A 25,732-nucleotide genomic window follows, 5' to 3' on the forward strand; every position below is an offset into this window, starting at 1 on the left:
TTTCTGACTTACACAACCAGAGCAGAGCTTTAGTCTTAGGTAGTCTACCACTTAAGCCCTCTTACAGCTACCGGTTACACTGGAAACATCACTGTGGCTGCCTACCAGCATAAACCAAGGCTCAACTAATGCAGATTTTGAAGAATACATCTACAGTGACATTTAATTCTGCATAAATAGACTGCAATATTTTTATGTGTTTTTATTGCTTTTAATCAATTTTACAAAACCAAGTGCTCAAACAAAAGGGAACCATGCATTATGTGGATAACAACAACCACTGTCTGACTTTTAATACAGGACCCACACTGGTTTGAGGTCCCACCCTAAAGCGAAATTGTCTTTACCCCCGTATACATTTCCTCTTTGTCTCTTCTTCCCTGTCACGGTTATATTCTCTCTCTCCACCATGTGGCTGGCCATGTTGGGAACATCACTGGGGAGATTCTTTCCACAATTAACTCACCCTCTCCCTACTGGCTCACACATCAGCATTCCAGTCCCCTGGCAGGACACTCTCCCAGTGCCCTTGCAGACAGACAGGGATGTGGGCTGCGCTGGCATTAAGTAGTACGGGTGGTGGTGGAGGTGGTGGCGGTGGTAGCAGGGGTGGGGTTGGATTCTCTCCCGTAGGAGCTACATCAGACTTGGCTCTGCCTGTCCTATCTTGGGCAGACACAACAAATGGTGTCCTGTCTGTCCAACAAGCCATGACAACCTCAGTGTGAAGGAATCCATCTTGTCAAGCTCTGCTGGTAACCTGAGCAGACTTTGGGTATTCCCATGAGTGAGTAACAGCCTCATGAATTCAGACTTCATCCATCCTAAATGTCAAGGAGATTGGGCACCGATATAGGACTTCTTGCCTTTGCTTTCTGTTATAAGGTGGTGTGTTATATATATATACCAGTGAAAAACTATGGAAATAATACCTTTAAGAAGTTCTATCCAAGGTGATCATAAAAAATGATGCCCTCTCATCACTCTCATCCACAGATATCTGAGCATCTCCTGGTAAAACGGCATAGAAGCCCATATGGAAATGACTACAGTAGAATATACAGAAAAATTAGTAATCACTCTATATATAACTTTTACATTATATTACTACATACCCACTGGCCACTGCCTGCGACAATAACAATGTATACTACGCCTTTTAGACAGGAAGGGGCTTAGACAAAGTTATTAGAAAAGCTACAGGTGGTTTTCAATCCGTGTGTCAGCTGCCACTCACAGAATTTCTAAAGCGAGTCCTGTCCGCGTGTAACATTGACTCACCTTTTATCAGCCGCTCCGTTGTGGACTGTTTCTCCTGTTTGTCTTTCTCTTTATCCTTTCCTGACATCCTTGCTTCGTTTGAGGGCTAATTTCTGGGATAAAGTCTTCTGCAGCTCTCTTGCCAGCTAGCCCGAGGACAAGCTAGCACATCAGCGTGGCCGTCAGCTCCGTCTTGACTTTGTGGTTGGAGGCACTAATTTTGTCTTTGCTCTGTCCAACAAAAAGCAAAGATGAGCTAGCGAAGGAGCCCCAGCTCTTGTGATCTGACTGGCTAATAACCTAGCTAGCCTGCAGCAACATGTACTCCAGCGACTAATTACAGCACAAAGAAGTAATGTTGACACAAACGCAGGAATCTAATTAACATTAAAAAACAGAACAGAGGCCGTTTACTGCTGTGTAATAGTTGTCAAGTACAACAAGCACTACTTGGATATTACCGAGAGGGAGGCTGCCGTTAGCAGCTAATCCGATTTAGTTACTCTTCTTCAGCTAGTTAGCCAGCTAACATCTTAATGTATTGGCAAGTCGGCGGACAGGCAAAGACAGCCGCGGAAGAAAGGCGTTTCATCTTCTTCGTGCAGGCCGTTTCTTGTAGAAAAATGAGAGAAGCACGTTAAGTCGCGTTTGTTTAGTATGCGTATACAGCAACAGTCTCTCCAAGACACAGACACCGTTCTGACTGTATATCTTCCTCCTCGGATTAAACTGTAATCTGACAGAGAGTGAGGAGCAGCAGTGGATTTCCTACAACATGGTGGAGTCGATGTGACGTGACTATGGAAACGTAGCACGTGGTTTAGGGGTGCGTTAAAAACACAAACGTTTTTTGTGAAGTGACAAGACTTTGCTGCTGCTGCTACTCCCACATTTGTGAATATATACGGTGGCAAATGCCTCTAGATATTGCTGCACTGGAGAAAAGCTTCTAAAGCAGGTGCTGTGTCAAGTGTGTTACACAATTTTCTATAATCTTTGTAGTTTTTGCTTTTATTGTTTTGGTATTATTATTTTCCTACCTGCCCTGAACGTTCCATGAGTTTTCCTGATTTGACCCAAGTCAGTCGACTTGAAAGTTCGAATACGTAACTAGCGTAAGAAAAGAATTACGCTTAACTCCATTTGATTTGATAAATTCAATTAAAAGGTGTCCGATGACAACAAAGAAACAATGTGTGCAAAGTGAGTCCGTCTGAAGCTTGTTTAGTCCCAACAAAACACAAGGCACGCCCATTCTAAAACAAGGCCCTGTTGGAGTGGGCGTGCCTCGGGAGTGCCTTTAAAGTCTTCGCTCTGTTAATGACGATGCTGCTATGGAAAATTAGTTTAGAAGATGCACATTGTTGTGTATTTTAAATCTATACATCTAATTCACTGGATTTACCTGTAACATCAGTATTCGGAAAGTTTTTCTGCCATGGTAAAGGCTCAATATTCCATCCTTTATGTGGGACCTTAATGCAACATTGCGGACGCAGGGATTCATTCAGAACCTCAAGCTATTTCATGCATGTTTAATTGATGTAGCGTATTAAAATAAATCACATAGCAGTAGACAACCAGTCTGCAACGTGCACTGAGTGACATAACATATCCATTACCAATTATATCACTTTTGACAGTATGAGCCACAGGCAATTGCTTTTAAACCAATCACTCAGGAGAACCAGTTACTCAAGTACTCTGTTGCATTTCTAAAGTCTCTATACATACATAAGTGCATGGACCGGTTTTGCACTTAACACTAGATCAGCATGAAATGTATTATTGTTGATATTGGATATAACTACACTAAGTATTAGATACACTTTTAGTAGTTATTATAAATGATGGCTATTAACCTTTTCACAACACCATGCTATGAAACTGGATTTTCAAGTTTGTTGAGAAAACATTCATTCATTATCAACCCAGGAACACTAGGTGGCTGTCTTGTTTCATTTTCAAAAACATGGAGCTCAGTGCACAACAGCAGTGTGTTCCTATGACTCAGGGCTGCATAGGCCAGCTGGGGTCTGGTGAGACATTAACTGAGAAGGGCGATGTGTTCACTGTCGAATAATAAAGCGACTGGATAAAAACAGATACAAAAATCTGAGATTTATTGAACTTGAAAATAGCATTAAATTCCACTTAAACATTCATTATAAGTAAATACCTACAACATTACACTGAAAATATCACCAGTCACATATAAAACAATGGATACAGAGGATCAGTTCAAAAAGCAGCTCAACAGCTAAAAGAAAAAAAAAAGTATTAAAGAGGAATCTTCAGAATGAACACAAAGAGCAAAGGCCATGCACACAAGAATTATCCTTTGTTAGTTGTTAGAAATGCTGGTTCATTGAGGCGTTGATGCTTTACCTTCTATTTGTAGTTTTGCCTGCTGACAAGTATGTTTTGTCCATTCTGTGGTCCACTTCATTGCCTTGAGGTGAAGTATTATCACCAAGATATGACACAAAACATTTCAGAGCCCTGTTATTTTACCGATTGGGAAAAGAAAAAGGAAAAAACAGCAACGACACATGCGAAAATCTCTAAAATTCACCCCAGGAAAACCTCAATATATTGGAGGAAGAGTGGAAGAGAAGCACAAGCACCATTAGGCACACAGCCTGGGGGTGTCTCTTATCTCTCTGGCACATGGTCAGTATCGCTCTATTCTGGCCCTCTGCCTCAAGAGATAAGGCAAAGCCTGACAGACCAACAGTCACACACTGCCTTTTTCTACTTTATGGTGGAACATGAAATCAGCAGCAGGGGGAGAAAACCAAATGTTCAGCCAGTTTTAGCTTTGAAGGTTTGGGGGCTGGGGTGGGGATTCTAACATCGACAGCTTGAGCATAGAGAAACATGGAGTAGTCAGCAGGACGTGATCAACGTCACTTCAAGTGTAGGCACTCGCGGCTCTTCAACAGTGCACAGCGACAGCAGTGGGGAGGAAAAAAGTGAATTTCTATCGCACCAGGAAAAACTTCCTCCCAAAGCCAGGTTGATCTTGCAAGTTCCTCTTGAACAAATGTGGCTTGTAGGTTTACAAAAGAGCTCAACATCACATAGATATGTTGGGAACAATGATAGATTACCTCACTAAATGTCTCATTTACATAAAGACTGCAGCAGAGAGTTTGAACACAGAGTGATGTGGGAAGTCTTTGGTGCTCAGTGTGACAGAAAACAGAATCATATGTATGAGATCCACAGAAGTGGTGGCATCATCTCCAATCCCAACTGAGGGCGTGAAAGACAAAGGACATCATAAAGGAGTGCATTACAACAGGAACCCACAGAAAACAACACGCACCAGGAGTGTACTGTATGGCTATACATAAATCCTTCATTTCAGGAAAGGCTCTATGGGCCTCGTCTTTTGTTACAATAGCTCAGCCACTAATCCTCTCCTTCAGCTCCCTTCGACTTCTGCCACGAGATGGACCACGTACAACAGTCAGCCATCTTGAATCAGGCAGGTCTGGACTCTCATGAGACGCTCTCACACATTGGAGATACACCAACCAAAGCCCTCTTTTACATATGTTAATCAGTCTATCCTGGCTATTATTAACATAACTCCATTAGTATAATATCATAAAAAGATGCTGAAATTGAAATATTTCTATGTACCTTGTGAATTTTTATATATAAAAAAATCACAGCATAGATGCAGTTTCGCCTGAATATATTCTGGGAAATAATATTTTCATCAAAACTGCACAGTAATTAGGGTCTCTCTTTGCTTGCATATACATTACCATTAAATTAGTATGCTGCAGATGGAAATGACTAATTCAACCCTTATTTGAAAGACTTTAGTGTCGTGTAAAAGCATGTTTGAAGGGAGGTGAGAGACAGAAAACTAATGGGCACTGCCAGGAGACAGAAAGTGCTGATAAATGACAGGTCCCGGCTCAGTGACCCACAGATTGTTTCACTACAGGCCTGCAGCGGGCCCGTCCACAGACAGGACTCAGGTTAGCGAGACTCGAGGCTGATCTTGTCACGTCTTTTTTTGTTGGGAGTGTTGATGGGCGTGAGAGGTGAGCGCGAATCCACAGAGATTATTGGAGGTCTGCTTCAGCTGAACGTGACCAGACCAGCCAGCGGAGGTCCGCCTTCTTGTGTTGAGACTGGTCTTATTCCAAGAAGGCCGACGATGTAGAAAAATTGTTCTCAGAGGAGCTCCAGCAGTGAAAGGTCCACGACACGCACACTGCGTCCTCTGAGTGGCAACTGCTTTTATCTACTGCATAATGAACCCAGGCTGCGGGGCCATTCGAGGCGCGGGCCTCTGAGGCAAAGCAGGGGGGTACTGAGATAGAAAGTGGTTCGGGTAGCCAGAGGAGACACTGGGGAAGGGTTGGCCTGTTCTTGGAGGAATTGGCGGGTATGGCGATGCCGAGTAGAAGGCAGAAGGCTGAGGGGCAGCGGTCGGAGCTGGAGTTGGATTTAGAATTGGGGCTGGCTGGGATGGAGGAGGTGGAGGTTTCCTCCTGGGCTGGGCGACAGGGGAAGAGCCGCTGCCGGCCTCGGTGAGGAGGGAGGAGGACGAGGGTCTGGCTGCCACTGACACATCCTGAGATCGTGAGGTAGGCACCGACGCCTGGGGAAGCCGCTGGCCCTGCAGCACCATCTCCTGCAGCTTCTCGATCTTCACCCTTCTCAAGTGAGCCAGCTTCCTGTTGTTCTGGTAGGCATCAATGAAGGATTCCAGGGTCATGTCGCCATCCAGGAACGAATCGGCCATATTCTGTTCAAAGACGTAAAGAGATTCTTAAAGGGAGAAAATCACAAAGCCAGACAGCCATACATTGCTGAGGGAATTAACATTTAAAAAGATGATCTGCTTATTTTTTGATGAAACATTTATTTTGATGAGGTGATCTGGGGCTTCATTTACCAAAACATGCGTGGAACAAGATGTAAACGCATGTGTAGGAACTGTCCATAAATGCAAAGAACAATGATAAATCTCGCCTCTTCTGTGTCCACCTGTCCAAAATTAAACCAAACTGTTTTATTTGAGCCCTCAACAAGTGGCTTATCTGAAGAGAAATAAATGAAGATACAATACGGGAAGAAATAAGACATGACTGCACTTAACGTGAAGGTCAAATAAAGAATGACTACAGAAAATGAGATGTTAGGTTCAATAGCACTTGAATGCAACTTATAGATTATGATTTTGTTTCAACTTAGATTTTTTTACTGTTGCAGTTTCAGCATAACAGAAAATACACGTGCCTCAATCAATCATCAATCAAAACTTCATTATTAATGCAGATTGATTATAGATCCTCTGGATCTCGATGATGAGCCACTGACGCTCAGTGGTGCAGCACTAAAGACACACGGCGAAACAGAGGCTTTAATGGCATAATTTCACTGACAGACTCTATTTAGAGCTGCAATGATGAATCGATTAGTTCTCAACCATCAAATTAATTGCCAGCCACTCTGACAACTGATTGATTAGTTCAGGAGGTTGAAGAAACAGCGGTCCATCAGCAAACACAGTTAGTGCCTTAGCAGTGTTTCTCTTATGGCATAGATGCAGCATTAGCTGAAACATTTTGGAAGAAGAAATGGAATCGTTTGATTGACAGCTCGAAAGCACTGACGGGACAGGTAGCTACTGCTCGGACAAAAACTGTGACCTCAGCTAGTCAGCCACTCTGCTGTCTACAGGCGTCCTAGATTTGGACAATGAAGCCTCTGTAGGACAGCACATCAGCAACTAGAAAAGCAGGTAGAGGAATGACTGCGTGGTGTCACAGGGACACATGGAGTCATCCATGGACAAAGCGATATAATGCTCACCTCTGTCTCCTCTTCTATTTTGGCTCCCTCCGCCTGCAGTAGGGCCAGCAGAGTGTCCAGGGAGGTATTTCCTGACTTGTGGTCTGTTAAATAAGAAGACAAAGGAAAAGCATAAATGTTAGTATTCTTTTATACTTTTTCATTATAATAATTTCATTGTAATAATGCGTATACGCACCACACCTAGTCTTATTCTACTCATTTTCATTGCTTTTGTAACAAGAGCCCATTTGCCCATAAACCAGGGCTTCAACATTTGTAATGTTACAAAGCTACAATTCATCACCTCCTTTACACAATCTTTTCAACACATTTGAGTCACAAGACACCGGTGTACTGTTTACACAGGGCTCGAAGCAACACAGATGCATTGTGGATTAAGTGTAATCCATGCCTAAATTAACCAAGAAGCCCCTTCCTTAAAATGAAACAAACGTGTTAACAGATTTGAATACGCCTGTCACACACAGCTGAGGCGGGATCTGTGAAATCTGCCAGTCATGGGCCTGTGACTGGCACGTCCAAACAACCATAACGCCTCTCTGTTTGCTGTGAACTTGCAAAGCCCCACTGAGTCAACTGAATCCAACTTGGTATCTCTAAGGACGAAGCCTGTTTTGTTTGTGTTCCTAAGAAGGACTGCAAGTCAACACCAACCGGAGCTGGAATTACACACACATTCGTGGCACACTGGCAATTGACACACCACTAGTTACTGAGCTTCTCTACACCTCTGTCAACTCACCTTCATCTCCCAACTCAACAGATGATGACACAATGTAGTGGCTCTCTAATTACAGGAGAGAGTCCAGTCTCACTCTGCTGGAGGCTTCCCTCTGTACAGAGCAACCAAGTGAACAAAGATCTAGACTGATTCATGCAGAGGACACTGAGTGCAACATACGTCAGCCTAGATTTTTACAATCTGTAACAACATTTCTGCACTCAAATTTCCATCACTGATGTGGAATATCTTTAGCTCTGTGAGGTTGTACTTAGCGCCTGAGCTGAATGCTAAAGTCAGTGGGCTAACACGCTGACAATGAAAAAAAAAAAAAACATGTTGATGTTTAGCAGTTCTCCATGTTCACCATGCTAGTTTAGCATGATAGCATGCTGACATATGCCAATTAGCAGTGAGAACCTCCATCAAGGGGATTATACATGACTAGCAAAAGTGAGTTCATCACAATCTGTCGAAGGGTGTCATTGGTATGCCCTTAACTCATGACTTCAAGCATGGCCAGAGTACAGCTCTCTGTCGCTGTTTGTCCAACTCCTATCAACACTGTGCGTGAAAGGCAAACGAAAACATGAAAGCAAGGTGTTGACACAAGGCTTGGCCAGGCTACCCTTTCTCTAAGAGGAAGAAGAAGAAGAGGGCAAACTTTGTGAAGCCCTCGGGAGGAAATTCTAGTTTTTCACTCTGCCGTTACTGTTAAGTCTGATATCCGCAATTGGAAGCACCAATAAAGCGCATCAAAGACGCAGGGCCGCAGTTAAAATGTCAGTGACACGCCTTGTAAACAGCCTTGACAACAACACGCCAAGAGTGGAAGGGCCAGACTCACTTCCTGCTCTGAACTTACTGATAGAACAGTGAGTATTGCCTGTGTCTGACAAAAGGGCAGAAAATAAAACCAGAACTAAATCTAAAGAAATCTTACTTGTAAGTATTCATATGCATCAACACTTTTACAGTCAGACAAGGTTTAAATTACTAGCTGCACGCCTGAATGTTCAACCTGTTAACAAGTCTGTCAAACTGGCTGCAGTCACCGCTGTAATGCTTCGCTTGCTGGACTCAGACATAAGAACAAGGTCCCTGATGGCACATACTCTGCCTCACATCACAGAATGGGATGATTAATGTTACATACAGAGCAGCTAAGCCACATTTATTGTTAAACGTGTCAGCACACTGACCTGACATTAAAAGAACTCACACAACTTGTTGTATTCTTTCCACACTGGGTGGCTACGGCAAATAATAAGCAAAGAAAATGCTTTGGAGGGATTCTAGGACTTTGGCAAGACCAAATTTTCTGTCAAATTGGCCAATGAACTGGTAATCAAATATGTAATCTCTGATTTGCCGGTACCAGATGCCTAAATCTCACGCTGGTTTGCCAAATTTTACTGGTGGAGCTTAAATTGAATAAAAAACATTCCAGGACAGAGGCCTCATTCTTGACACAGCCCTTTTTCCAGGGTGAATTCCCATTCCTTTCTGTTTCACTCTCCCATAACAAGGCGCACTCTCAGGCATATCAGCAGCACTCCTCCACACAAAGCTGTGATTCTCTGGCCAAGCAGAGGGCCTGCCGAGAGCCCAGCGCACAGTCTGAGCCTGGAGATCATCAGACGGCCATTTAGTAAATGAATCCACATCGACCTCTGCTGCGAATCTGAGGGGGGAGTTTTGGCTTTCCTCACTGCTTTTCTCTCTCTCTCTCTCCCACCCTTCCAACTTCCCTGTCTGCTGCCATCATCCACCACTCCCTCCCACCCACTGTGGCTGTTTTACACCAGCTTGCCCGGCAGCACAATGGCCCACTGTGGACTGCCGTTGTCAGAGGCAGTGCATGGTGGTGGTGATGGGGCTGCCCTGCCATTTTGGCCTCCAGAGCCTAACGAACAGTGAAGTGTGGTGCAGAGACACTTCCAGGAGAAAGAGTTGGGGAGGGAGGTGCTGGTGGTGTCACAGTTTGCAAACAACAACACAGCAAAGCACTGTACGCCGGATCGTTCATCTGGGTCAAACAGCGACGCTTCTCTTAGCTCTGAGCATCGCTGTCCTTCCCCAGCTGCTCTGCAAATCCACAACTAGGGCGGCTAGTGCATGGAATTGTGTGTGTGTGTGTGTGGGTGTGTGTGTGTGTGTGTGTGTGTGTGCCTGTGAGGGGGGGCACCGGGTAACCTACATTTGGCAAAAGCCACTGCTTGATGACAACAGACAAGACTACAGTTGCAGAGCTGCATCACTGGAGTGACTACTGTATGAGAGACAGGAGTATGGAATTCAGACTGGAAAGCCTGAAACAATGAAAAACCAACGAGCAAAATATATCCAAACACGTTCCAACCAATGTTTAGTCCAGCCCTGTTTTGCTGTAAATATTAGTTAAACTCTGTAACTTCAATTTTGGCCTTATATGAACAAAAACTACAAAACTTGAAGCTTACAAAGTCCGTGCCAACCTTCGTGTGTGTCGTACACATGACAGCAGCAGGCTGTTAGAGTCCGCTGCTGTTAGAGTAGTGAATGGCTGGCATGCTATTTTGAGACGGCTGCTTGGCAACCACTGCGTCAACAAGGTCACAAGTATCGTCACTCCGTCTTCTTCACACACCAGGAAGTGCTGTGAAGGTGTGTCGGCAAGGGATATTACAGCCCTCTGAGTCCTTAGTGGAGATGCAAATCACATTTAGAACTCGCTCGACCGGAACAGAGCTCAACAACAGCGACTCCTGCAGCAGTGTGACAGCAGGGCTTCTGGTCAATGATGGGGAACATGAGAACTGGTGGAACAGGTCACGCAGTAGAAGAACAAACAACATGGGGGAAAACACAACACAGCACCTCAGCTTCCTCCGACAGCGGCTGTATGGAAAGGTTCACTCTTAAACTGAGGGTGATCACCTGAAGTCTCTTTATTATCACTGTTTTCATACCGCAGGTATTAATGTAGAGCTGAAATGATTAATCCACCTATTGATTAATCGACTACTCATTGCAGCTCTGCTGAATAGCTTTGAGTTTTGGACTTTTAGAGAAAATAACGCGTCTGAAGACATCATCTTAGGTTCTTAGAAACCATGATGTTTGTTTTCTAACTATTAGCTGATGTTGTACAGACTAAGCAATTCACTGATTAATGATGAAAGTGATCAACAAGATGAACTGATAATGAAGATTATTGTTAGTTACAGTCTTTTTTAAATGGTACAAAGGTGTCAGTGAAATGGGTCACCCAGTAGGTCAAGGAGATCAAAAGGGGTGAAGATGTGCAAGTTGTACCGCTGCCGTACCTAAGGTGGACTTGCGAAGCTGATAGGCCTCAAAGTTCTCCTGAAGACAGCTGTAACGCTTGGTCAGCTGCTCTTTCTTGTGCTCCAGTCTGGGCTGCAGGGCGAGGTTTTGCTCTGCCAGGGTTCGGTTGCTGATCAGTGTGGTCTCCTTGCTCTGCTGGACTTCATGCATCTAGAAAGAAAAAAAGACAACATGTCAGCAGTGTGTTTATGGTATAACCTCTGCACTTCCATCAATGTAGAACTCACAGCAGCCAGAGTCTAAAGAGGCCAGGCTTCTCCCTGACATCCAGTAAGACTCAAATTCAACCATGAGGGAAGTCCCTGTCTACAGTTTGCATGAATTCTTTGTAGCAAAGAAAGAAAAAGCAGTGAATATTAACTGATCAAAGTGTGAATCATCACAATCATTTTCACACAACTCCCACAAGCCTCTTCACATGTTTAGAAAGAAAAATCACAGTCAGAGTTAACACTTTTGCTTTAAAAGAAAACTCTTTTACAACTGGTTATTATCTGACTTCAGCAGTGTGATACGTCTCATTTTTTAAAATTTTAAACACAAAATACAATTTTTTTGTGTGACCTATCTGGTTATATTAAGAAAATAAGGCATGATGGCTACTGTGTCATGAAACAACAGACCTTTTTCAGGACAGATATTTTAATATGGCATAGGAGGAAAGCCACAAGTGTATCCAATAACACTGATCATAGCTGTATTCCATTCAGGCGTGCCAGTACCTGGATCCTGCTGTTGCGTGTCCAAAATCACACTCCCAATATGACACTCAGTGGTTGAATCTATAGCAGTGTTTCCCCAACCACTGTGCCATGGCACATAAGTGTGCTGTGAGAAATCATCAGGTGTGCCGTGGAAGATTGGTGCTCTAAGGCTTAGAGCACCAATCAGGTGAAATCTTTCTTCAATTCCTGCAAGAATATCAGCTTTGTGTTCAACTGAACAGGCCCAGGTTTCACACTGAGTAAGCAAATTGAGTAAATTGAGACTACATTTTCATATTATTTCAATAAATATACTTTTTACATTTTTGTTTGGTGGTGTGCCAAGTGATTTTCCTAATGTAAAATATGTGCCGTGGCTCAAAAAGGTTGGGAAACACTGCTCTATAGTGAGCTGTGAATTTGCATTGTGGACACTTAGCATTATCACCCACCGTCAACGTTTCTGGTTCTGCTGCATTCATGTCGTATTGTTCACGGTGTAATTACAAGTGTTCACATCAGCCTCCCAGCTGTAATTCCACAACTGAGATATTTGAAATTTCTGACAGCTATGAATATCTCCTGCTTGGTGTGAACAGCTACAGAAACGTCGACAGACTGCTGGAAAAAAAAAACAGCTGCGAAAGCATCCATTACTGGCAGAGACATTTAGCATTTTTTCAGCATTTTTTTGCTTGAAAAATAACCAAAAGATGAATCAGATATCAAAATTAGATTAGACTTCTGCCAATCAACTCAAAGAGTTTGTTCCTGATTTCACTTGTTGACAAGTGTTTACAAATACTTGACAAAAGAAGCTAATTCTGGCTTAAATGGTGTGACTGTGAGGTCAGCAGTGGAGGTCATCGTCTTGGAATAACAATCCCAAATCGGGGTAATGAGCATTTTTCCTGTGACAAGTCAAAATGTCTGCAGTGAAAAATCTCTGTTTCCAGGTTTTCCTTGATTGCTGTGTTTCACACTGGGCAAGTAGCGCCGCTAGCTTCCATAAAACTGAGGGACTCACAAAATGCAACAGAGGTCGAGACTGACTTTCAGATCCTAGTACAGGCCAAGCTGCAGAAATGCTTTGTAAACCTCCGCAATACTTAAAGGTAATACTCCTTGCTACAGGTAAACAGAACTCCCAGTAAAAATGGATGGCGTGCCCCATTACTGTCGGTCTGAACTGAAACCATGAGGACAGGTGGGAGGAACAACATGCTACACTGTGAACTGTGGAGGAATACATAAAAAAGTGTCTCCTGCTGCCTCTCAAATGACTCATTTCACACATCAACCAACATGCTGTTCTTGCAAATACAACCAGGACATGCAGGAAAACACTAAAAATACACTGCAGCGTGGTTGTGATTATGGAATAGTTTCTGAAAGTGACAGAGGCAGGCCTTGTTTGGCTGTTGGACTGAAGGGGGAAAATAACATTTCAGACAGGAAAAGCAGCTAAATATGTCTATTACCACTGCACTTTGCACCATCATATCCTGAGGTGACCAGGCTTCCTTTAGCAAGCCCCAATCTGCTCATTCATCGTGGCCCGCTGAAGAAGCAGACCTTTAAAATAGCATCCATAACTGCAGGCTTGTTCTGTCAAACCAAACACATAATTGTTTGCCTGGGGAAATGCTCTGCAACGCTCCATTCTCTCCATACAGGCTGAAATAATCACAGGAAATGTAGGTTAAGCCTGTCGGGATGGACCACAGACATGAATTTTGGAGAGCTAGAGTAATAACCTGTAATTATATACAGAGTTTCTATATGAGCGGGAAGCAGTGTGAGTCTGAAATGCAACTATGTCTGAAGAACTGCACTGGAATAGTGAGTATGTGATGTTCTCCTGAGTCCCCACTCCAGGCAAAAAAAGTATTGCAGGGTGTTTTCACACATGAGGCTTGTTTGCTGTGTTACCATTCAAGCGCTAAAATGATGCATTATTGCATTTCAGTTCTGGTCTGGATCCTGTTCACACTGACTTTTACTACAAACCAAGACGGGTAAACAACAAGTTACACAGACTGACAGGTGACTCGCTGATTGGACAGTTCTGCCGACTGTCATCCTGCATCATCAGGACCCATGAAATAACTGACTGGAAGCATTATTAGAATGCAAATCGACCATGTGTTATGACAATCAGGAGCCAAAGGAGACTACAGGACAATAAATTAGGTGTCATCAGGCCCCACCTGCGAGTGCGACTGCTGTGTTCATGTATGGCCAAGCGAAGCGACCTTTGAGAGGAAGCGCTACGGTTTTCAAAACAACTGCTCCAAACGAGACGTGTGGAGACACCCTAAATATTTTTATCAGCGGCAGACCAACAAACGTTGACCGATATTGGCTGATTGCAAATATATCATATACATGTCGACATAGAACTGAAAAGAAATTTCAATTCAGAAATGCCAGACCGGGTCTGATGAGGTCTATCATTTAGAAACTGAGCGTTTCATAGTTTGTCCAATGTCCACCAGAGAACAATGACAAGCTGATTTTCCCGCTGATGTACTCAATCTCAGTCACAATCCTTTAAAAATCTAAAAAGATGTGAATCAGAACGGTTTATTCATGTTATTTTACAGATACATTGGTTTCAGATTTTTTTTTTTCATTCCCAAACACTGATATTAATATCAGCCTCAAATCTGTGGAGCTATAATTAATCTCATTAGCAAAACACGAAAACGGTTCAATCTACCCCAATTAAACAGCCCCTGAGTGAAGTACCAAGACATTTAAGATCTGTTCTGTTAGAAACTGATACAAAAGAGCTTCTACTAGAGCACACACACTCTGTAAAACCCATTCCTGGATTAGTGAAGGACTCAAGAAGAAAAGGAACAGCTCATCTTAATCTTAATTTAGCTCAGAGTGTAAAGTACAACAGAAAGCTTCAATGAGCTGACGCATTGTGTGGGGACATTAGAAAACTGGGTCACCCACAAATCAAGATCATACTGACTTTAGCCCAGTGGACACTCAAAGGGAAGCTGCATAAAAATGTTGTTCAAAAGATCCGGCAAGTTTAACAACACATGGGCCAACATATTTATGGTCGATTCATATGGAAAAAAAACCAACAACAGGATACACTGAATCTAAACAAATGCATGATAGCACTATTTGCATTATTTAAAAGGCAACACGTGGTGCCTTCAGTGAGTGTTTTGCAAAATGAGACAATCATTGCCTGCAGCGAAGCATGTGTCTCGATCTCAGGAAGGGTTCGTGTCCGTATACTACATCTGTACGCTCAGAGCTTCTCAGCACTCTCAGGTTTCTCTCCACGCCTTATGACACCCACTGCCTTTGTTCCCATCCAGTGTATTCTTAAGAAAGAATTTCCCAGACAGTTCCACCTTTGGCTCAGGCATGTCTTTACTTGGCCAGTCTCTTCCATCTTTCCCATAGTCTTATGACTAACTTGTGCCAACGACTACAGTGTCATTGCAGTAAACAAGTCCCTCCCTCTCTGTAACCTACGGGAAGAGGAAAATGAAACCATGGAGACAATCACAGAGGGTGTGGATCAAAAACAGGACTGACAACACGAATGGCCGGATGACAACGCAACATTCATCCAAAGTCACTGTATTCTTCTTGCTTAAGCGACGTGAAATGGATCTGATGCACTTAAGTCCAGCTATAGTAGCTTCTGGTTTCTCATGTCTGAGAAGAGGGGCTTTCATTATAATTTAGGCAGTGAGTCCTCACTGGAACGCAAAATGAGCTTAAATGAGAGCGAAAGCCACAGAGCTATGACGACAGACAAGAAAAATCCCTGTCTGCTGAAAATGTGTGTCTTATGTTTGTAATTACTGAACAGGTCCGAGCTGCAGGGTAAGAAAGGGAGGAAGAAAGTGTTTCCTGAGGAGTTTGCATCAAAAAACAAAACAAGAATGAATACTGTGGGAGAATTCTTGCAACCACCGGGGATCTGGTGGAGCTGATTCAGCAGGAGGACATTAAGGTAGATTAAAGCCTACAGTGGAAATGAGCATTTGGAAAGCAGCAGCAGCAGCTTGGAAATGATCAGAAGCACAAATCCTGTATATAAAACCGGTCTGATCTGTCTGCGCTCCCTGATATGGCAAATTTCTGTCTGTGGAAAACCTTTGTACAGACTATGGTTTGTAATCGCTCCGAGAACGGAAAAAATTAGGGTTATCAGCTGCTTATCATCACAAGGGTAGATAAATGATATAGAGCAAAGCAGGTACACGTTAACTGGAAATGACAGAATTTTTGAGCTCAGAGCCAAGGACGCGGAGTCTCGACAAGAGAAAGCAACTCTGAGTTTCAATTCATGTTACTTTGCCAGATGCCTCACATCCGCTTCACCTGGCCAATGCAGAAATAGGCAGGTGAATTCAGCATTTAATTCACCATCCAATAAATACAGCAACTGATACGAACAACATCTCTGTTGTTATATGGCCGTGAGTACTGCTTATGGTTCTGCGTGTATATTGAGCTGGTTAATAATTCATTTCCTGGATTAGGTGTTGAGTTCTGTTTTCCCCGGAATCGTTTTACCTGTGCCAGCAGAAATGTCGGCCATAAATTGGCCGTTTTGTAAGCGGAGTTTGGCATGACGACCTGTCTGGAAAGAGAGTCGAAGCTAGGCCGTTGCTTACATTTAAATGTTTTCTGAAAATGACTCAGCATTAGTTTGGCCATTAAAATGTATTCTTGTTCCTGCTTACTGCTGGACACGGGCGAGCGTCTGTTGTCTGAGGAAGTGCAGTTTTTTTGGGAACAATGTCGCAAACTGGGAATCCTCGTGTGTTAAAACTTCAGACAATGCTCGTGCGAGCTCCGTCTCAAGGTTAACGTTTTGGTCCCTGTTGTAGGTTTCGACACGCTGAAGTTCTGTTAACACTTATTTACGACCAAATCCTCCACAGGAGTCGAGGCAACCATTTCAGTGACTGTACCGAGCGTGTGTTGGGAAAGCACAACAAAGGGTTGAGGGGAAAAAAAACAGTGACCGAGAAAAAGGAGTCATTAGCTAACGTTGCACTGCAAAAGCGAGAAGCTGAACATACCTCCTCCATCTCCTGGACCATTTCTGTGAGTTTTTCGTCGTTCTCCAGAAACTCGTTGAGTTCAGCCATCGTGTAAGCGCTGAACTTGTTGGAAAAACTAGACATTTTCGTTCTTCTTGTGTGCTTCTCCTCGCCTGTGATCGCTCTTGTCGCCTTTCAGAATGTGACAGCTGACTGAGCTTCCCTCACAGGAAGTAGTCAGAGGAGATACAGGCCCGGTGCTGCCTTCACGTGCTGTCAGAAATATTGCAATTCCCGGAAAAAACTCCACAGTGGGCGTCAATTGAACAATAGGTGTAGCAAATAACCGCTTAAAAAAATCGACTGTCAGCTAGTTCTTATCACGCTATGTCATACAACTACACAACTGAATATTGTCAGGAATATGTATTCTGTGTGTGTGTGTGTGTGTGTGTGTGTGTGCGTGTGCGTGTGTGTGTGTATTCTTCCTGCACACAATGTTTGTGGTATTCCATCTTTTCTTCAAAGTAATGGTTAGCTTAACAGTAGGCAGAAAAAAACACTACATCAATGACAAAAGGATCAAAATTTGGAAATGCTTGCCACTCTTCTGGTTTAAAATATATACCTTATCTTCATTGTGCAATGACAAACAACTCATGCCAATAATGAGATAGCACAGAGATGCTAGTAGAGAAAACATGCTTCAAAATACTACTAGTGTTTCACAATTCATCTTTACCAAAAACTGACAAGGGGTTTACAAGGAGACATTAAATGCAGCATTTGGTATAAACCCAACCTGTTTGTTTCCGTAAAGGCCAACATGCAGTATATTTCTTTAGTGTTCATTAGATGCAATTTCCATTTACAGTAGTTTATAGAACAGCATTATGTATCTGGCGTGTCATTCATTGATTTACCCCCACAACAGACACACACATCACAAATCTCTATGGTTCAACAGACAAAGGCATCGGTCTTGTCTTTGGAGTCATTACAGCGCTGACTTACAAATGATATAAGTGAGCAGCATTCATTTCTGAAAAGAAACACATCTTTTGATATGATTTGATACATTCAAGTCAATAGATTTAACTTAATGCTACTTAATTTGTCTATAAGTACATCGTAACATGAACAGATTCTGACACAGCAATTCCATCAAATTCCATATTAAAATATCTTAAGATCCTGGAGTATTTTAAGTAGCCTGCCGTCTAAATTCTGTTTAAGGACCTTTATACTCCTGGCTAGACTTTAGGCTACTGAATATCAGTACGGAGTATTTTCTACAGTGCATATGGTTTGAATCCCAAAGTATCCTAAAATGCTTTAAACCCTCAAAAACCTTCAGCAGTCCAATCCCTTTTCCACACTGCAGTTCCTTCTCAGTATTGCGTGTTGAACTCAGACTCACTGCCGCCGCTGCTGCTGCTTTGTCGTCTCTGCTGCCTTCCACCATCAGACTTCCAGCTAAGTTTTTGGGGTGGGTTGAGGACCTCTGCCCCTATCTCAATGCCTTGGACTTGCCTCTGCACCAGTTTGTTGTACAGCCCCCCGCTGGCCATCAGCTGACTGTGAGTCCCCTGCTCGACCACACAGCCCCTGTCGACCACGATGATGTTGTCTGCCTTCTCCACTGTGCTGAGCCGGTGGGCGATCACCAACACCGTGTGCTCCCTCATGACGTTGTTAAGAGCGTGCTGAACCTGTAATCGATACAGCAGAGACTGATAACACTATCACTGAGATGAATCAACAAACAAAAAAAAGTTCATTAATGTAGCATTCATCACAGGGCCGTGTTACTGGATTACTGTTTCTTTTGTCTGCCTCCTGAACATCAGATTTCATTTGGCATTACTAGATGTAGCTTTTCACTTACAATGTGTTCGCTCTCTGCATCCAGGGCGCTGGTCGCCTCGTCCAGGATAAGAACACGAGGGTTGCGGATGAGAGCTCTTGCGATGGCCACTCGCTGTTTCTGCCCCCCGGACAACTGGGTGCCTTTCTCTCCAACACCTCCAAAAAAGTAATAACTGAGATGTAACTTGTGTATGTAACCCTCATTACAATCTAGTCATGCGTGTGGTCATGTGTGTGTGTGTTCCATAAAAACAGAGCAATAATTGTCAGTAGTGTTTGTTCACATTATGGTAATCACTGGCTGATCGTCCAAGCTTATCTACCTTTTTCATGACTATAACAACATCAGTGGCTGATTTCTAAATGAACACATATAGTAATTACTTGTCTCATAGCCTTTAGGGAGGCTGGTAATAAAGTCATGAGCATTAGCCTTGGTGGCAGCTTGTATCACAGCTTCCATGGAGGTATCAGTCAGGCCATAGGTGATGTTCTCCTCAACCGTCCGGGCAAACAGCACAGGCTCTTGGCCCACAAGAGCAACCTGCAGACACAAAATGACAAATGGATGGCTTTATGTGTGATAGACCTTTACCAACAGTGAACTGATTGTAATAACAAGTATAGTGTGTAGCAAAGTCTGGTTATTCTTCTGTGAAACAGAGCTCCATTGTTGTCCAAGAACTATTAAAAACACATCAATTAGCCACGCTGCTGCACTGGCTAATAGGTGACAGTTTATTTTGAGTCCATGTCTGATGCATCGTCATGCTGCCCATGAATACTCACCCAAGGTGTATTAAACCACGACTAACAATAAAACCAAAAATAGTCCTGAACAAATAGGCAATGTCTGCTAAAAATTAGTGTTCAGCTGTTCAGAAATGAAATGAAATGCATTTTTTGTGACCCGATCTTAGAATTCAACACCTTCAGTAAGAACCAGCAGGCTCAAACAGAGGAGTAGTCGGGAAAGCTGAAAATACTGAGAGACATACTGACACGTTAGTTTTGATTTTTTCATGAGATTTGTTGAAAATAAATAAAGAATAATGCCATTCTTATCCTTTAAAAGGACATGTTCTAGCCTCTCCTACACGTTGAACTCAGTCATTTACACTGATGCAGACTGACCTTGGAGTGGAGGTAGTCGTGCTTTAAGGAGTGCACTGGCTGTCCATCCAGCAGCACTTGGCCTTGCTGAGGAAGATAGAAGTTTTCCAGCAGACTCACACAGGAGCTCTTTCCACTGCCTGAAGGTCCCACCAGGGCGGTCACCTCCCCTGGCCGCAGAGTGAATGACACTCCCTGCAAAACACCCCGATTCAGGAAGTGATTTCTTTAGCAAATATATCCAATGTATCAGTCTAATCCGGTATCAGTGTTATCTGAGTGAATCAGAAGTGACCTGACCTCCATACTCTGCTGCCCGTTCAGCTTTGAATAGTGTTGAAAAGTGTTCTATAGAGTTTATTAACACACTGTGGCACCTCAGAACAAACCTTGAGAATATCATTGTCAGGGCGTGTTGGGTATGCAAACGTGATGTCTTTAAATTCAACCAGACCGCCGCATGTGTCTGGAGCCTCTGTGCCATCAGCTGGGTGTGTGGGTTCCTTGTCCAGGTACTCGAAAACCTTCTCAGCAGCTCCAACTCCCTGCATGAGGCCTGTGTACACCGATGCTATACTCTGTAAGACAAACCACACATGGCCTCGGTTTAGAGGATTAATGTCTTCTAAGTGTTTTCATATACACATGATAAAAGAGATGAATAGATGAAATACCTCAAGGCATTCTCCCAATTCAAGCACGTATAAGAAAAAAGATATCAAGATGCCACCACTGATGTGACCGCTTACTACAAGGTGGCCCCCATAGTAGATGACTGCAACCTCTAGAGCAAGCTCTGAGATCTGAAAAACACACACAAACCCAATTGATGCCCACACTGTAACCCCCAGGTATCAACGAATCAAAAACATTTTCCAAAACAGTTTGAGAGCTTTACATGGACACTTGACGGGGCAACTGCTGGTACTTACAGAACTGGACCACATGTAGCAAGCATAGGCCAGCGCTTGTTTCTTGTTGAGCTGTAACATGACTAAAAGCTTGGCGTAGTAGGAGTCAGCCTCCCCACACTCATTGGCAAAGCTCCGCACTGTCCTCATGGATGAAATGGTTTCTTCTGCAACTTTATTGGCCTCTGCAAGGGTTGTTTGCACGTCTTTGGTTAATCTCTGGAAAAAAAAAAAAAAAAAAGAAAAAAGAAATACAAAGAGGTGAACTGAACACAATTTAAACAATCAACGCAGTAACAAAACAACCTTACCTTGTAGTATTTGCCATAAAGTTTAGAGACAAGGCCGATGAAAGGGAACCCCATGACGGTCACCAGTGTGAGCTTCCAGGATATTACACACATGAAGATGAAGTGGCCAGTGCCCTTGATGGCGCTCCGCAGGAAGATGTTGACATTCTGGGAGATGAGGTCGCTCACTTGGGTGGTGTCGGCCGACAGACGCGAAAGGATGTCACCTGCAGGGTGATATAGGCATTTAACAACATTCTGAAAGCAGACCTACATAGAGGGAGAAATGAATAATGCAGATGGAAGGATGGGCGGATGTGTAGTGTTCCTATGTCACCTGTATGGTTTTCATCAAAAAAGGCAATTTCCTGCTTCATCAGAGATCTGAAAAGATGGTTCCTGAGCCGCAGGTTTAACCTGGCAAACGTCAGGGTGAAGACTCCTCCACGCACACCCGCTGCAACTGAGCTGAGGAGAGGGTAAAGGTGTCATGTGCTTTTTTTTTTTTTTTTTTGGTTTGCCACATGTGACATATGCAACATCCTCACTTTGTCATATATCATTATGTCATATCACACTCTCTTTCCTGATCCTTCCCACTTCTGCATATTGTTCAACAATGGAAAATTATCAAGACATGGTAATTACTGTTATACACATTCTTTTTTTTATTATTAAGAGTCCCAATTAGCAACACTCTCATATAAACAAAGGCCTCCATCACATTATATTGATCTTAATTATAGTGTTTCTGAGGCCACCTATGTATTTTTGAAAATGGACACAGACCCACACTGATGACTTCCATCCCAACCACACACTCACCACTGAGTTCACCATCAGAAGACCACCCATAAACACTCACCTGGCTAAGACCAGCGCTGTCAGTGTGGCCACAGGTTTAGCAAGATAATCCATGCTCTGGTGAACCACAATGCTGTCTATGGCTTTCCCATAGTAGTAAGGTATAAAGACATCACCTGCAGGTGAGAGACCAGAATAGAGTGAGAGCGCTCTCCACATACTTTTGAGTGTTAGTGGAACTGACTTTTCATACATGTTATGAGCTTCCCTGCATGTCATCAATGATCAAGATGCTTAGTGAAAACTAGCTTAGTGAGTAAAATCAGGTGATGAGTTGATCTGAAACAATAAGTCAATTAATCAGTTAGTTCATCATCAAAAAATTAACTGTAAACTGATCTGAGAATCTTTTTTTTTTTCTTTGAAGTAATTTTGAGATTCTCTGATTCCAGCTTTTTAGTTATGAGGATGTGCTGCTTTTCTTTGTTTTATGTAACGATAACCTAAATGTCCTTGGGTTTAGGACTGTGAGGCAAAGAAAACTATTCTGAAGAAGTCCCTTTGGGCTGTTGGATGTTTTGATGCCCGTGTTTCTTCATTTTCTGATACTTCACAGACCTGTTTTGGTATTCAGTCCACACTTTCTGGAGCACTGTCTTGAAGCTGATTATGTGAGTTACTGTGTAATACGTACTGGAAAACACTGGCCAGATAAATGCACTGCATCTTCAGTAAGGTGCTATAAAGTCCTTCTACTTCTGCTCTGTTCTCCAATTGTGTCTTTTTTTTGTCAGTGATATAAAAATAAGGAAATAAAACCCTTCTATTACCAAATTTTGACAGTTAGCTGTTTTTTAGTTGTTTGGCTGTTGCATTCAGTTGCACCTCATGAGAGCAATACTAAAAGTGTTGCATAATCTGGAATGAGTAAAGCCGTCATAAGTGATGGATTCAGTACTTATTGCCATTGAAAGACTCTGCTGACCTATTTCACGTGTGTGTTGCAATCCTTCGCAATAGATGCGATGACACATTCTGATTGGATGGGTTTATATGACTATGTGAAGGGCACTCACACACAGCAGCCATGAGGAGGAAGAGGGTGGCAACAGACAGCAGGCAACTATCCTTTCTGCAGTAGGACAGGAGACGTCCCAGCGTTGCCCCAGAGTTTGTATTCTCCTCCTCCTCCTTCCCTCCTCCTGTCTTCTTCCTCTCACACTTTGCCTCCTGCTCCTCATCACCTGCTGTCTCCAACAGCTTTTCACTGTCCTCAGAGCGCCCTCCGCCTCCACGACTGCTGCTGCTGTGATTGCTCCCCAGTTTGGACTCCTTCTCCAACAGCCTCCAGAGCAGCATGACACCCAGAGAGGAGGCCCAGGTCCAACATATAAGGCTAAGGGACCAGGGCTGCTGGGTCAAAGGCCCCAGCTCAGTCAACATCAGCAGCTTCGCCGTAGCGTAGATGAAGATGATCAGACAGATGACTGTGATGAGGGTGCTGAGTTTAGCAACCCTCGATGGGCCATCTTCTCGATTCCATGACACTCCTATGGTGGCTCCCAGCAGGAGGGAGGCTCTGGGCAGCACAGTCCCCCAGAGGTCCAACACTGACTGGAGGATGTTAAAGTTCAGGATGTCCTCTCTGAATATGCTCAAGTGTGATCCATGTATGTATAAGACAGTGGTGACAGCCACGTCCAGGAGGATGTACAGTACAGTGCAACTCACAGCTACTTTGATGCCCATGCTGATAATTAGAACAGAGTTATACAGAGAGTTATGATAAGTACTGCCAATGTTAAACTGTCACAGGTAAAAACAAACACTGTCTAACCACTCTACGTTTTTACCAGATAGATTAAAATGTAGGTAATATGGTCACATTTTAAATTTTAAAAGCCTTAAATTCAGATTCAGACTACAAAAATCATTCTAGGTTATTTTTAGATCATTCAGAATTTAGCAGAAATGACTCCGCCAACAAGAAGTCTGTCTTTACACTTACTTTTATTTTGAAGGAATGAGCTTCCGGTCGCCTTCGGCTATGAGGTAGTCATACGAAATAATAAATAAGAGGTAATCTGTCACTTGTTGTAAATGATTGTAGGAAAGGCTGCTCCTCAGCTGAACACTTTCCACCACATCATTAGCTAGCTAAGTTAGCTAGCAAGCAATTACCAAGTGGTGAGCTGCGTTGCGTCAGGTTTCAAATTCCTCCATGTTATTAAAGCCAGTTGTGCACGGGAACATTAAATAATACACGACAGTATCTCTGTCTTCACAACAGAATATACTGTAACGTAAATATGGTGGCTAACGTTACTTGCTTGGAGACAGCACTCACGTCTCAAGCTGAGGTAAGTTTGCGAGAATGAGTCGGGATTGACCCAACCTCCACAGACTGGAGCGACCGCCGGCGTCAAAGATCGTCTATTGTAAAGAGGAGTCACACTTTGAAGATATCTGACAATCGCGAACGACGATAGGGACCATTATCTGAAATGACCGCAGGCATGCACATGACGGCTTCATGTAATATACACTTTTGATTTTTTTTTTTTTTTTGTGTGTGTGTGTGTGTGATATTAATTATTTACATGACAGAACTGAGTGTAACTCATTCACCAACCAGGTAGCAGTGGAAACTTCAAATGAGTAGTGATGTGCCGAGCAGCTGGTCGTCTTTAGCCTCTTCACTGGGACAACTGAGGAGCCACTGAAATTGATGTCAGTATTATATGTAAATACTTTGCACCAATGTCTTCAATGATATCAGTGACATTAAAAAGCGAAGACAACTTACACTGACAATCAACCCAGCTAGCCGAGTGTCCTGAAATCTTCAAAAGTAAACTTGACCAAGTCCACTTCTTTATAATTTCGTGCGTCCTCTCGGTATGCTTGTTATAGCGGTCTGTGTGAACTGGACTGAGTCTTCTTCAGGACCTGGTCAATGAGCGATTTAAAGGTCATGAAGCTCCCATGTCTCTCTGAGGCCCTGTACGCATTCAAACTTCCTTCTCTCCCAAAAATGAAGAGACGCGCTCCCACATGTATCCCACTCGAAAGAGGGAGCAGAGAAAGACTCCTCTTATAATATTTACTCTTACCTCTGTTGCTGCGGAAGTGATTGTGCCGAGGCCCCTCCCACTAGGCACCTCAGGGTGCGTTCACTAGCTGCAGGTTAAAACCCCCCAGAAAATGCGGAGAAACCGGTCAGCGATCTCCACTGGGGGGACTGTTTTTAGTCAAAGTGGTGTTTTGTAAAACCTCGTATATTAGCACAGCTGCAAACCAGTTATAATATGGGTCAACATCTGTGGACAACGTTTCTGTTTGGACAGTTTGTCACTAAAACTCACACTGGGCATTAAACAGAGAGGGCTATTTTATGTTCCCACAGGAGTAATATAGATTAATAATTAATGTATTTAAAAGAATAGTACACAGCTATGTGATGTTTGTTAGACTTAGGAATATCTAAAGCTGATGTCAAGACCTTACACCCACTCCACTTTAAAGCTGCAATAAGCAATATTTTGTATACTGGCAATGGGTCAAACGACTGTGAAATGTGACCAATGGCAGTGACAAACTTTAAGAGAATTAACTCACAGCTTTGCAGTTCCCCTCATCTCAACAAAGTGTCTTTCAGCGCATCGTTTTTTTTGGTTCAGTCTCACTGCTCTCATCCACATCATTTCCACAGGCAGCAGCTGACTTACACTAAGTTTACACATAGCCGGCTATTTTCATAAACGGACATTTGACCCTCTCTGTTTTCAAACAGCATGCACACGTGTCCGTTTTCAGAAAACTTTTCGTTTGCACTAACCCATGTATGTAT

General features: G+C 43.2%; 3 protein-coding genes across 6 annotated transcripts in view; all 3 read right to left on the reverse strand.

The window, feature by feature from the left end:
- The window catches only part of ppp3cca (protein phosphatase 3, catalytic subunit, gamma isozyme, a), a 29,813-nt gene extending 27,753 nt beyond the window's left edge, over positions 1-2,060 (reverse strand). For all 3 annotated transcript variants that reach the window (XM_076729909.1, XM_076729908.1, XM_076729906.1), the window contains exon 1: positions 1,282-2,060. In XM_076729909.1, the coding sequence (XP_076586024.1) occupies positions 1,282-1,348 (67 nt within the window). In that variant the 5' untranslated portion in view covers positions 1,349-2,060. The remainder of the gene's footprint in view (positions 1-1,281) is intronic.
- A 1,310-nt stretch (positions 2,061-3,370) lies between these two features.
- On the reverse strand, positions 3,371-17,103 carry vps37ba (VPS37B subunit of ESCRT-I a). Its single transcript, XM_076730383.1, has 4 exons — positions 16,935-17,103; positions 11,137-11,308; positions 7,105-7,187; positions 3,371-6,034 (listed from the first exon to the last, which is right to left on the reverse strand). Exons 1-4 carry the CDS (start codon positions 17,037-17,039, stop codon positions 5,528-5,530), a joined length of 867 nt encoding a protein of 288 aa, XP_076586498.1. The 5' UTR covers positions 17,040-17,103; the 3' UTR covers positions 3,371-5,527.
- Positions 17,104-17,581: 478 nt separating this feature from the next.
- Positions 17,582-25,022, reverse strand: abcb9 (ATP-binding cassette, sub-family B (MDR/TAP), member 9). 2 transcript variants are annotated; one of them, XM_076730384.1, is made up of 13 exons: positions 24,689-25,022; positions 24,515-24,601; positions 22,959-23,632; positions 21,944-22,058; positions 21,416-21,546; positions 21,100-21,305; positions 20,810-21,007; positions 20,552-20,680; positions 20,267-20,455; positions 19,899-20,072; positions 19,149-19,308; positions 18,784-18,920; positions 17,582-18,607 (listed from the first exon to the last, which is right to left on the reverse strand). In XM_076730384.1, the coding sequence occupies exons 3-13, from the start codon at positions 23,629-23,631 to the stop codon at positions 18,287-18,289; spliced, it is 2,433 nt and encodes an 810-aa protein (XP_076586499.1). In that variant the 5' UTR covers position 23,632; positions 24,515-24,601; positions 24,689-25,022; the 3' UTR covers positions 17,582-18,286. The 2 variants fall into 2 exon arrangements, with proteins under 2 accessions (XP_076586499.1, XP_076586500.1); XM_076730385.1 differs by lacking the exons at positions 24,515-24,601; positions 24,689-25,022 and adding an exon at positions 23,891-24,263.
- Between the last annotated feature and the right edge of the window lie 710 nt (positions 25,023-25,732).

The sequence above is a fragment of the Chaetodon auriga genome, chromosome 5 (genome assembly GCF_051107435.1).
Source record: "Chaetodon auriga isolate fChaAug3 chromosome 5, fChaAug3.hap1, whole genome shotgun sequence".
Classification (NCBI taxonomy): domain Eukaryota; kingdom Metazoa; phylum Chordata; class Actinopteri; order Chaetodontiformes; family Chaetodontidae; genus Chaetodon; species Chaetodon auriga.

What these genes read in the sequence shown, in the direction of transcription:
- vps37ba (XM_076730383.1), bottom strand. Translation starts at nt 17,039, where the DNA reads ATGTCTAGTTTTTCCAACAAGTTCAGCGCTTACACGATGGCTGAACTC. An exon ending in GCTTCGCAAGTCCACCTTAG is followed by an intron (nt 7,188 to 11,136) that starts GTACGGCAGCGG and finishes CTTATTTAACAG; the next exon opens with ACCACAAGTCAGGAAATACC. An exon ending in AAATAGAAGAGGAGACAGAG is followed by an intron (nt 6,035 to 7,104) that starts GTGAGCATTATA and finishes GTCTTTGAACAG; the next exon opens with AATATGGCCGATTCGTTCCT.
- abcb9 (XM_076730384.1), bottom strand. Translation starts at nt 23,631, where the DNA reads ATGGGCATCAAAGTAGCTGTGAGTTGCACTGTACTGTACATCCTCCTG. An exon ending in CCTCCTCATGGCTGCTGTGT is followed by an intron (nt 22,059 to 22,958) that starts GTGAGTGCCCTT and finishes TCTCACCTGCAG; the next exon opens with GTGATGTCTTTATACCTTAC. An exon ending in ACGACTACCTCCACTCCAAG is followed by an intron (nt 19,309 to 19,898) that starts GTCAGTCTGCAT and finishes TTGTGTCTGCAG; the next exon opens with GTTGCTCTTGTGGGCCAAGA.